Genomic DNA, 13,437 nt, shown 5'->3' with positions numbered 1-13,437 from the left:
TATAGTTCATCAGAGAGGAATGCCAAGACAGAAACTTGGGAGCCAGAGCTGAGGCAGAGGCCGTGCAGGGGACTGTTTACTGGCTTCTCTCTGTGGCTTGCTCAGCCTGCTTTCTTACACAACCTGAGATCACCTGTCCAGGAGTGGCATTTTCCAGCAGCAGGCTGGGCCCTCCCACACCAAACATTAATTTTAAAATGCTCTGCAGATATGCCCACAAACCAACAGCTTCCTTTTCCTAGATGATTCCAGGTTGTATCAAATTAAAAAAAAACAAAAACGAACCAGCCCAATAAACAGGGATGATTTCCTAACCGAGAGTACAGAGCATGTGTCTTTGGAAAACAGTAGTTAATGGAAGTAAAAATATCTCATTCAAGAGATTTTTACACACAACATTTGTTTGGATTGGGATCTGACTTAGAAAGAAAAAAACTGAAAGTATACAATTCCCTCTAAGAACACAGAGAACAAATTCACTGCCAACAGGTGTACATGTGTGAACCAACACTGACCTGTGTAAACATCTAACAACCTAATCCTGTTGGTGGCATGAGGGCGGCAGTGGGGACAACAATGGTGGGGACACCACTTCCAAGCAATGGCGACATGACTCTGCCAGTGTGATCTGACAGATCAGGGAAGGAAGGGCGAGCTCTTACTTTCAATAATGCAAACACGTGTTAACACTTACTGTATGGAGAACCACTAACTGGTGAATTGCACAGACATAACAATACAATCCCTTCTTCAAGCCCACTGGCAGTTCCACATCACTCCCAGGACAAAATGCAAACTCGGTTTTTAGCATAAACTTTTTCTTCATTTGCTTTCTAACTCTCTAGCTTCATCCTTCTCCTCCAACATGACACACAGACAAATGTCTTTCAGATCCCAGTGTATAGATATGTCTCTGGCAGCTAGCTGCACAATCATCCTCTGCATAGACCATGGTTGTGGTTTCCTCAGGATGGCCATGCATGGCCTTTAAGTCTTATCTCCAAGCATCCGCGATGGGACCAGTTACTGAACTAGATTCTTGTTGAGCTTAATTCCTGTTTTCTTTTCCTATACTGTAAGCACCTTTGATTTCCATCTTTCTGACTGGTGCATGGTAATTACCACATCAATTCCACAGAAAGCAAATGGAGGCTTAAATCAATTATTATTGTTCAAATTTCATAGAGCAAATAACATCAAATTTAATATTATAGCCTATGACTTTTATATCTCTCACTCATTGCTGTCTTTCTATAAATGTACCCATCAAACCAGATCAAAAGAAATTTTATATTCACATGTAGAATGTCCAAGAATGATACAACCAAAGGAAATATAAAAACATGAGACACTTAAGGGGCTGGAGAGATGGCTCAGAGGTTAAGAGCACTATCTGTTCTTCCAGAGGTCCTGAGTTCAATTCCCAGCAACCACATGGTGGCTCACAACCATCTGTAATGAGATCTGGTACTCTCTTCTGGTGTGCAGGCAGAACACCATATACCTGACAAATAAATAAAAATAAATAAATAAATAAATAAATATTAAAACAAAACTTAAAAAATAAAACCAATTTAGGTGGTAGCAGCTCAGACCTTAATCCCAGTGCTGCTGGGGAGGCCGAGGCAGGAGTATCCTTGAATTGGAGGCCAGCCTGGTCTACAGAGTAAGTTCCTGGACAGTCAGAGCTACACACAGAAACCCTGACTCAAACAAAAACAAAACAAAACAAAAAAACAAACAAAAAAAACCAAGACATGTAAGCACTACAGATTTTTCAAGAAAAATCAATAACAAAAAGAAATGGAAAAGCTAAAAGTAATAAAATGAAAAAATGAACTAGTTACAGAACATCTTTTAGAGAACAAGATGTGTGTGTGAATATGAACTCATGCACTGGTCAGCCCGTCGTTTGTTCCCTTGGCTGTAGCAGAGTGAGCAGATGAGCACTCGTGGCAAACACAAGGCACCCGTGCTCACGATGAGATACAGGATCATGTTCCCCATGCACAGCTACAAGGTGTATAGTGTGAAAGGGCCGTGCTGGGCGCAACACCACTATGCGGAAATCTGAAAGCCAGCAGATTACAATCACATTCCGCCTAGCCACTGGCTCCCCGTGGGCAGCCTTTCCTCATGCTGGAGCCTTGCAAACCCTGAGCTCATGGTGGCACACTCCTGCAATCCCAGAGTCGGGGGCAGCAGGCGCAGTGGAGCCGCAGGCAGCAGATCAGTGTTCAGTGAGAGACCCTGCCTCAAAGTCACAGTGACAATCAACCGAGGAAAACGCCAACGGTGGCCTTTCTACTCCACAAGCACACAGCCACAGACTCACGTGCACATCCTAGAACCACAAAAATAGAAGAGGAACAGGTCAGATTTTTTTTTAAACTCGTAAAAATTGCTGAAGGTAGACTCGGGCCTTATAGATAAAGGTCAAAACAGAATATGGACAAGATTTAATATGAAATGGATCAAAGGCCTGAATGTTAATGCTTTAGACATCCGAATATTTAGAAAAATCTTCACTTTGATCAAGGAATAAAGCCCAAAAGAATAAAATCTTAACTGATAACAAAGATTTTTTTTCAAAATTAAAAATCAAAGACTACTCCAAAAAAGGTTAAGCCCTTTAAATACTTATATATAACAAATAACCTGAGTCCAGAAAATGCAAAGTCCTCTTTCAAGTCAATCATTAAGAAAAAAGAAATCTAACTAAAAGGGATGCATCATTTGAGAAGCCCGTGACGGATGGCAACAAGTGAGCAACAGACACTTAGCTTCTCTACACGCCTTTACTCGCCAGCACAGCGCCGCCAGGCCCCAGAGAACGGGGCAAGCAGAGCTCGTAGAGGATGGTGGGAGGCACAAAAGGGACAAGCACTGTATAGCTGGGCAGTTTCTTATCAAGTTAGCCGTACGCCTAGTGAATGACCCAACAATTTTTTTAAGTGTACAAGAGCAATGTCAGTATATGGTCCCATAAAATCTGTGTGTTTATAGATTTAATAGCAAAGCACACAAATAATCAAAATTAGTAGGTCAACTAATTTTAGGTGAGTAGGTGAAAAGCTATATAAATTATATTACATTCATGTAACAGAATACCACCCAGCAATCCAGGAGAACGAACTACTGATGACATGAACTTCAAGAACACTATGCAAAGCACAGTAAGGAATATAAGGAAAGAAGTACATGTTTCCTGGTTGCAATTCTAGGAACAATAAATCCAATCTTTAATGAGCAAAACCAGACAGACCACTGATTTCTTGGGGGCCAGAAGTGGGAAGTTCTGGCTGCCATTTGGCACAAGGGAATTTCTGGGAACGACAGAGATACTTCCCATGTGAGTGGTTATATAAGCATGCCCGTGCCAAAATGCACAAGACTGTATCTTATCACATATATAGCATCGCAATAAAGCTTACTTAAATAAACATACCTACAGACCCACACATGGTTTTAACTTCTGTCTTGAGATTGTTCTGATCTAAAGTGTAGGGACACAGTAAAATAGCTGCATTTTCAAAATATTCCAAGCCAAGTGAATGTATGAAAACTTACAGGTTACATGCATCTTAAACTGTTCAAACACAAAATATACAGTTTGGCTTCCTTGGGCTTCAGTTTTTGCTTTATGCAACAGAGTATAAAGTGTGTTATTTCTAATTCCAAGTCAACATTTACAGAGAGTGTTTCAGTACCTCTCCATATAATGCACCTCAAGAGCTGATCCAAGATGGTCCTCCCTGAGCTAAAAGACACCTTAAGGAACAAATGATGATGCTCCAGAGGACTGGAAAGATGTCCCTGGGGGAGGGATGCCTGCTGAACAAGCCTGTGGTCCTGAGTCTGAGTGCCAGCACCCACACTTAAAGGCAGAGGCATGGCATGTGCCTGCAAGCCCAGTGCTGGGGGAGACACAGGCAGAGAAGGACGATCTCAGTCAGTGAGAGACCCTGCCTCAAATGAATGATGTGGAGAGTGATAGACACCTGATCTACCCAACTGACTTTCAGACATTCATGCATGTGCACAGGCATGCACACCCACATATTGATGCTCGTGTAAAATGAGAGCTCTAGGAAGGGAGAGAGGGGCCAGAGACATGAAGCTTTAGTGTAAGTTTTCACGCAGCAACTTCATATGGAAACATCAGACCCCATGAGCTAGTCCACTGCTCCTGCCCTAACCAGACAACACTTAAGGCCAAAGCAGTGAGTCCATTTCAAGTAGTAGTAGTTCATTTGTTAAGAATGAATAAGAACCTGGGTGCAGTGGCTCACACTTTAATCCCAGCACTTGGGAGACAGAGAGAGGCGGATCTCTGTGAGTTTGAGGCAAGCCTGGTCTACAAAGTGAGTCTAAGACAGCCAAAACTATATAGAGAAACTCTGTCTCAAAAATAAAAAGCATGGATAAGAAATAGTTAACTATACAACAAGGACATATGCTCAACCATGTTCATAGCAGCTTTATTTGTAATAGCCAGAATCTGGACACAACCCAGAAGTCCTTCAGTTGAGGAGTGGATACAGAAATTGTGGTACATCTACGCAATGGAATAGTACTCAGCAATTAAAAACGAGGAAATCATGAAATTTGCAGGCAAATGGTGGAAACTAGAAAAGATCATCCTGAGTGAGGTATCCCAGAAGCAAAAAGACACTCATGGTATATACTCACTTATAAGTGGATATTAAATATATATTATAGGTAAAAATTTGTACACCTAAAGAAGCTAATCAAGAAGGAGGACCCTGGGTAATATGCTTAATCCTCATTCGGAAAGGCAAATGGAATCGACATGGGAAGAGGGAGAAATCAGGGAATAGGACTGGAGCCTACCAGAGAGGGCCTCTGAAAGACTCTACCAAGCAGGGTATCAAAGCAGATGCTGAGACTCATAGTTAAACTTTGGGCAGAGTACAGGGAATCTTATGAAAGAAGGGGGAGATAGAAAAACCTGGAGGGGACAGGAGCTCCACAAGGAGAGCAACAGAACCGAAATATTTGGGCCCAGGGGTCTTTTCTGAGACTGATACTCCAAACAAAGACCATTCATGGGGATAATCTAGAACCTCTGCACAGATGTAGCCCATGGCAGCTCAGTGTCCAAGTGGGTTCCCTAGTAAGGGGAACAGGGACTGTCTCTGACATGAACTCAGTGGGTGGCTCTTTGATCACCTCCTTGAGGTAATCAAAGAGTCAGGCCACAGAGGAAGAAAATGCATCCAATACTGATGAGACCTGATAGGCTTGGATCAGATGCAAGGGGAGAAGGACCTTCCCTATCAGTGGACTGGGGGAAGGCATAGAGGGTGAAGAGGGAGGGAGTATGGGATTAGGAGGGGATGAGGGAGGGGGCTTACAGCTGGGATACAAAGTGAATAAATTGTAATAAATAAAAAAAGAAATAGTTAACTGATACAAAATGTATTTAAAGCAAATACATAAAGTTTAAATTAGCATTTACTGAAGGCTTAACACAAAATGTGCTGTTTCATAAACCTCACTTAGCCATTCCAACTCTGAGAGTAGCATTCCAGCGGAAAGCTATGTCACTTGGCCAAGTTAAGACAACTAGTAAAATACAGGATCAACCCAGCTCTTACCCTGCTTATCCTTGAAAAAAATAACACTCGCCGGGCAGTGGCAGCTTTTAATTCCAGCACTCAGGAGGCAGAGGCATCTCTGTGAGTTCAAGACCAGCCTGGTCTACAAAGCGAGTCTAGCTATGACTGTTAAACAGAGAAACCCTGTCTCAGAAAACTGAAAGCAAACAGGCAAATGCCCCTCTATCCAGCCACGCTGGGCGAACTGTAAACTGCAGACCGAGCACTTGGGAGTCAGGAGGATCTGCACAACGTCAGGGCCAGCCTGGGCTCCTGTACGAGAATGTCTCAAAACAATGAAACCACAACAACAGAGAAACAGAGGAGGCCCCATTATATCAGGGGCTACCTCCATACACACAAGAGACCTAACGATAAAAGGCAAAGCAATGACACTAATAGAAAAGTTTCCATAAAAGTGTTTTTAATCTACATATTAGGAAAGATTCCCTCCTACCCACAAAGTCAAAACTCTGATGGATTTAAGACTAAAATTAAGGATTTTTGTACCATCATTAAAACTGATAGATGATTGATATACCTGCAATTACGATACTGAAAACACACACACAAAAATCTAGGCTATCAACAAGAAATACAAAAGTGAACCCAAATTGCTAGCCAAGGATATGCAGAAAGGATCAACCTCCTAGTAAAATAAAACCTCAACATCTTATTTAACAGTGTCAAAATAACAAAATGGGGGCTGGAGAGATGGGTCAAGTGGTCAGGAGCACTGGCTGCTATTCTGGAGGGCGGGTCCAGTTCCCAGCACCCACATGGCAGCTCATAACTGTCTCCTGCTCCAGTCCCAGGGGACCTGATGCCCTCTTCTGGCCTCCACTGGTGCCACTCATGGTGCTCCCACATGCAGGTAGATAAAACTCTTACCCATAAAATAAGGAAAAATTGTTTTTTTAAAAATGCAAAAGGCATGATATTGTAAAATGCCATACTCTGGAAAAACTCTGAAATAAGAAGTAGTTCCACACTGCTGGTGCGGGTGAAGATTGGTTTTGCCATTTTCTGAACTATGTGGCAGGATTTAGTCACTATCTACAGAGAAATCTTTCCTCGGCCTTCCTTCCTGACATGGAAGGAGGCCTGTGACAGGACCGCCTGGACCCTGGAGTCAGACTGGGGCTCCAGCAGTAGGAATTCCTAACTAGTTTGCACTTCAACGAAACAACCGCTGGTAGAAGCAACCAAGAGACACCTAAGACTGGCACCATGTAGGCCTGGAGGGGAGAGCAGCGCTGTCCAGATGAGAGAAGTGCTCTAAATAAGGTAAGTGAGGGACACAGCTCCACCGGCTAGGTAACCACATGCCGTAGAAATCCTTTTTGTGCCGAGATGACTGAGCACTCTATAAATACACGAGAAACACTGGCATCCACTTGCTTGTTACAAATTCACAGACGGATATACTTAATGGTCTGACAAAAGGCAACAAACTAGGACTTAGTTTTCACTAACTAGAAAGACAAACATGGCAAAGTCAGTGTTTCTTTGAGTTCACCTTTGTGCACGGGTGTGCTCCAGCCCTCCCCTCCTCTCTCTCCCTCCTTCCTAATCTTATCTTCTTTTCTCCTCCCTGTGAGGGTCTCACTTTGTATCACAAGCCAACTGTCAAATTCACTATCCTCCTGTCTCAGCCTCCCGAATGACAGGATTATGGGTGTAAACCAGCACACCTATTATCACTTTCCCTCTGAAAACCGCTTTTGATGATCCACCCAAATCCTTCCGTCTCCAAATGTATACTGCTTTACTGTCTTAAGTGGTACTCATAGGAAATGACTTTCCTTTTCCCACTTCCCTTGTTCACTCAAATAAAAAATAACCCTCAAAGGGATACAGAGAAACTCTGTTTAGAAAAGTGAGCTGCAACAGTGTTCAGTACCAGCCAAGTATTGGGCATTGGGGGCCATCTTGGAGCACACACTGATGGAAAGGAGGGTTAGTAAAATGTAGTCCTGTGCCACGTAAGGATGTGCTCAGTGTCAAGTTTCACCTCCAGTGGTGCTCCCATAAGACTGACTGTCCAGCGGCATGACAGAGCGCTCACTGTGATGGCCACACAGAGCACATCTCTAAGAATGTACTTACTCTGTGCTTAGGAAGAAAGGAGAAAACATCAGAGATGGTGATTTTTCACAGTCCATTCTAGCATGCCCAGAGAGCAAGGTTACCTTAAGCCTAGGTCCTGACCCTGACTCCATGAAGCTTTTGCCCACGTAGCCATCTGGCAGCACACTACAAAATACATGTTCAAGTCTCTGCAGCTCCCCCTGGCAGCTCACACAGAGCTTCACCTGGACCAGTGTCCTGGGAAAGGGATTCTGGGGAAGACAATCTTTCATTGTCAAAAGATATGTGTGTTGTTGTTGCTGTTATTTTCTAGACAGGGTGTCTCTGTGTAGCCCTGGCTGTCCAGAAACTCGGTTTGTAGACCAGGCTGGCCTTGAACTCACAGAGCTCTGCCTCTGCTGCCCAAGTACTGGGGTTAAAGCCATGTGCTACCAGTGCCTGGCTAGGATGATTCGTTTTTAAGCCAGCAAGCTCTGGTTTACTCTGAATGCGATCTACTTAACAACAAGCCCTCACATGTTGTGTTCAAATAAGTCAAGGGTTCATGAACAGAGAAATCAAATTTTTGTTAGTGCCCATGAACAGTGGTGGAAATATCTGAAGGGAGCACCCACTGTATTAAAAGAAAGATAGAATTAGAGCTTTCTGGGAGAGATGGTTAATTCAGTGACGCGCTTGGCAATGACAGCCCGAGTTTGGATCCCCAACCCCCACATAAAGGTCAGTGTGCCTACAGCCTCAACACAGGAGAAGAGGCGACAGGAGGGTCCCTGGGTACCAGCCCAGCCAGATTCATCAATGGGTAAGGTCCAGATTCAGTGAGAGCCTTGATCAAGCAGCTATAACCCAGATGCTTAGAAAGCTGAAGCAGGGAGATCACAAGTTCAAGGCTGTCCAGGACAACTTAATGAGCCACTGCATTCAACTTAGAAACTTTAAAAAGGATGGGAATGTGACACAATGGTAGAGTACTTTCAGAATATTTATGAGGCCCAGGTTGAATCTCCAATACTATAATAAATACACAAATAAATAAATCTTATGATATTATTAGTAACCCACTTTTAGGTTAAGAGCAGCATAATTCACCTCTATTAAGCTTAAAGCTCAGGCAGACATGTTCACTCCACATGGGTAATCTTTATGTAGTAAATGAGGTCCCTTTGGGGCTGTAGAGATGGCTCAGCAGTTAAGAGCACTCACTGCTCTTCCAGAGGTCCTATGTTTGTCCAGCCCCTAGGCAGGGGCCTCACAATTGCCTGTACCCACAGGCCTCCTCTGGCCACAGTAGGCACCTGCAGACATGTGTATAAACCTATACATAAACATACATAATTTAAAGCAGAATAATTCCTTTCTTTTAAAGAATGCTTCCTTTCAAAATGGAATACTCAAAACACTGTCCATCTACAGGGAAGTTTATTTATTCCCTCCGGTAGTGTCTACACAAAGATCAGGTTTACCTGTTGTAAAACTTCACATTCCTCTGCGGAGACTGCTTGTGGTACAGATGTGCTTGTGTGCTCACTGGGCACTCCTCTGTGCAATCTTAACTACAGTGCTCTCAAACCTTTGCACACAGTGCACAGAATTGACGTTTATACCACAATTACCTCCTAGGATGTACAAGGTCTAGCTTTTAAAGGATAGTTTTAAAGGATGCCCCAAACGAGGGCCCTTCTCCAACTTCAGCCTTTACAGTGTTCTCTCCACAAGGCTCTTGTATTTTGGTCTGCATCTTTACAAGAAGTGAACGAGAGATTAACAGCCACGCTGCAGAGCCTATGAAAGCACTTCAACCTTAAGTGTCATCTCCATGTCCATGACAGCCTCCAGCCCCACTGTTCCTCTGCACGCCGACGCAGACCTACAGCAGCTGCATGCGTCTCTCCTCCTCGCTGCAATTCAAGGTAAGTACCCAAGAACAGCTAGCAGCATAATCCCCCATGACCGTGCATCTGTGTGTACACCTGACTCCAAGCACATGCTTAGAAATGACTTAGAAAAGGAAAAAGAAAAAGGTCAAAAAAAAAAATCACTCTGGGAAATGTTTCAGAATATGTTAGAAATATTCCCAGTACAGCCTTCTCGTATTTCAAAGGCAAATTACAAAATAGAGAGGTGTGCTAAGGCGGGCAACATTACCAAGTATTCCTCATGCTTTCTCTTCACCAGGGTCACCTGACCACTGAGTGACCCTTCCAGTCTATAAGACACTGCTGATGTTGTGCTTCACGAAAGAATTCACACACTGTGAAACTCTAAGTTCCTTAATTCACAAAAAAAAAAAAAAAGAAAGAAATGAAATGAATTGTGCTCATTCGTGGAGATCTCGGGACATAGAATACTACCAAATTAAAGAGACACCTGTCAGAAATGAAAGCCTGTGCTTACAGACAGTCCGCGAGAAGTTCACACAGAGAGTGTGGCTGCAACATGGTGGAGCCGTCAGTGCCTTTCTAGAACTGCTATTGAAATCGACGGTGAAAAGATGCTTCTAACTTTTGACTGATGAAAGCTTACGGTTTATATTTATCTTAACATAACTATACGAACACAAAGCAGAAACATTCAAGTTCCATGTAATTTTTATAAGCCAAAGTCATCATCTTGGTGTACATGACTTGCTTAAGGTAGTAATTATTTGAATATAACCAATAAATAAATTATTAAAGGCTCAAAAAAACTCGTATTTCTTAATTTATAACCGGTAAACCTAAAGTTAATATGTTCCTGGATTCTTCACTAAAGGTGGGCACGGGATGGGCAGGGGACCCCATAAGAGAGGCTTATAGCACAAAGGAGAAAAATCAAAGCTGCAGCCAAACAGCAGAAGACTAGCATCTAACAGTCTCAAGTTTACCTAAGCTATGGGGAAATACTATTCAGTATTATCAATCACTTAATTAAAACTTTTTTTCACCATTCCTAACCATGGACATCTTTAACATGTGAAAATGTGTTGCTCAAGACTCCTACTATGAACAACAACAAAAGGTTAAAAGGTATGAAAAAATAAATATACGTAGCAACTCATTTTCTTGCCCAAATCTAAAACCAAACTTTTTAAATACTGTAACTGCTTTAATGTGATACAAAAGAGTACCAATCTCAAGATTTTAAAGCTTAAGTGTATAAGTACCTTCATGTGAACACATTCCTACCTCTTCCTAGTGTCAGCAAGCTAAGGACCCTCAGGCTTATTCTGAGGATTTACAAGGACACAGAATATTGCCCATGAGCACAGAAGATGCCAAAGCTTCTGCTGCTGCGCCAACAGTAGCTTTGGTTAGCATCCTCTACTGGTGGTTCCCAAAGACAGCAAGAAGACATGGTGCTGGTGACAGAAAGGTATGTGCCTGCTATTCCATCCAAGGTGAATTAGTCAGCATGCAGGGCTCGTTTGTCAAGAATAAAAACGGGGAAGGAAAACGTCATACAGAACAGAACTTTGGAAAAGAAAAAATTTAAATACAACAAAGCATTAAATTAGAATCTCAGCATTTCTAGCACCACTCCTGTAGACAGCTGGCCTTACCACCATAACGCCCCCCACAGAAGGCTGCATGATTTAGGCAACCTGCTCAATTGCTTCACCCTTGTTAAGTTACAGTTTCTGATGTTGTCATCAGTGTCCTAGCCTGCAGACACAGTCTAGAAAGGAAATAAAATGTTTTACTGCTGGCTTAGCCATAAAATCTACATACTTTATTTCAAAACAAATACAAATATTTTATGCAAAAATAATATAGAATATTTCTATTACCACCTCCCACTGTATGCACCACTACTTATTCATTAAAATGGAATTTAAGAGTTAATATCTTTCCAGACGATTCTCTCCTGAAACATCTGCAACTTAAATATGACTACGTTGCTAAGAAATATCAACCAGCACTTATCCCCAGGTTCCACAACACAATGCAGATAACTTCATTTGTAATTTGCAGAAACAGCAAGCCGAATCAAACAGCATGGCTGCAACGGTCAGCGATGGATGAAAGCATTTGAGAACAAAAAGAAAGAAATACAAAGAGAGAGGCAAAAGTGCTGAAAATGGAAGGTACCTGTGGTAGCACAGCGCTATCTCACACACCTTTTGTTTTCTCGGAGTAATGCATACTGCAGTCAAGACATTTCGGGTCCAAGAGCCCCAAATCTGTTTTTCTAATATTAAACACAAAGGAGAAACACTGACAGCAAGCGTGGTAAATAAATCCCTCCCCTGAGAAGGAAGGCGGCGAACAGGAGAGGGCTGGCATGCATGCAGGAGAAAACTAAACACCATCTTTTTTTCTACCTGCACAAGTTGCCATTTGCTGCAGCGATCAAGAATCTCCTTTTCCTGCCGATTTCAAGCCCCTTTCGGGATAGCTTCCCCCCCATTAAGTCATCTGTTGATATGCCTTATGCCTGTGATATTAATATCCCAGGATCTGTGGGAGAGAAAGCCATTCTTGCCTGTTCAGGTAAACATGTTTACAGCAGCTGCACAGACGGGGGTTGGCTGGGACTCACATGTCACACACATGTCGTCCGCAGCACGGAAGCCCCTTTCTCTGGCGACTGGCTTTTTAAATAAGGTCAGGGCACCGAGCAGCCCTTTCCTGGCCAACTTACCTTTCATAAAGCCACATCAGCAGTGGCGGCGGCGGCTCCCTGCAGAACGGACACTATCTGACGCCAGAAGCAGGAAATTACACTCGCGGTAGCCTCGCTCGGGTCCTGCCACACCAGCCACCTCTCCACAATGACGCCACCCAGCACACCTTGCTCGGAGACGCGCCGCTTAGCTCAACAACCGAAACCGTTCACGCCAGCGGGGCTTTCAACGTGGGCTCAGACATATTCGAAACGTGTTTACAACCGAGCAGGAACCTCTCTGGAACAGCCTGAAACCTTCGTATCTGCCTCTAGACAGGAAATCCCACACAAGATCTAAAATTGCCAGGAGAGGTTACAAAACCTGGCGTGCGGCATCCCGGAGGGGAGGGCGCCGCGCTGAGCGGGCGGGGTGGGGCGTGGGGGCGCGCCGGGCTTCCCTGGTCCCCCGGACGCCACCTCGCTGCCACCGGGCCGCGCTCATCCCCCGGTCCTCCCCACTGGCCGCCGGGCACCCCTCGGGAGCCCCCACGCAGCCGCCGGGCGCGGAAGGCACGAGGAATTCCTTATATAGCCGCGGCCGCGCAGGGCTGTGGCCGCCCGTCGGCTCACTCAGGTACCCGGGCGGGGGCATCCCCCGGCCGCCGCCGCCGCCGCCGCCGCGGGGACTGTCCAGACAATGACCGGCAGCCTGGAGCCCGGAGCACACGCTCGCCCGACCGGGGGCCCCGGCCGTCCTGCCACTCCCGCGTCTCCCCCGCGCTGGGCGAGCCCACGGGGCGCCCACCGACAGGAGTCGGGGCGTCGCGGGCTCTCCCGGCGCCTGGGGCTTCTCCCCTCTCTTAAACACAAAACAAAACGAGACAAAAAAAAAAAAAAAGAAAATCGGCACCATCGGGGGGAAAAAAAGAAAAAAACAACAAAAACTCCGCGGCCAGGCCGGGGAGCGCGTTTCCCGGGCACCCCCGCGCAAATCAATACCCCGAGCAGCTGCACGGCGAGCCGCAGCCCCGTGCGTCCGTCGGGCCGCCCGCCCCCTCCCCCACCCGCCCCACTCGCGACCCCGAGCGCTGGCCCGGCTCCGTTATCCGCCCGCGGCCGCGCGTCGGGCCCAGGTAACAAC

The 13,437-nt window shown here is 44.9% G+C and overlaps 1 protein-coding gene across 1 annotated transcript in view; it reads right to left on the bottom strand.

The window, feature by feature from the left end:
- Positions 1 to 12,661, bottom strand: part of Zeb1 (zinc finger E-box binding homeobox 1) — a 164,886-nt gene extending 152,225 nt beyond the window's left edge. Inside the window, exon 1 of the mRNA XM_055629319.1 lies at positions 12,333 to 12,661. Within this exon, the coding sequence (XP_055485294.1) occupies positions 12,333 to 12,339 (7 nt within the window). The 5' untranslated portion in view covers positions 12,340 to 12,661. The remainder of the gene's footprint in view (positions 1 to 12,332) is intronic.
- Positions 12,662 to 13,437: the final 776 nt, after the last annotated feature.

This window comes from Psammomys obesus, unplaced genomic scaffold (genome assembly GCF_907164565.1).
Source record: "Psammomys obesus unplaced genomic scaffold, mPsaObe1.curated_primary_1811, whole genome shotgun sequence".
Lineage (NCBI taxonomy): Eukaryota > Metazoa > Chordata > Mammalia > Rodentia > Muridae > Psammomys > Psammomys obesus.
This window is presented reverse-complemented; position numbering and strand designations above follow the sequence as displayed.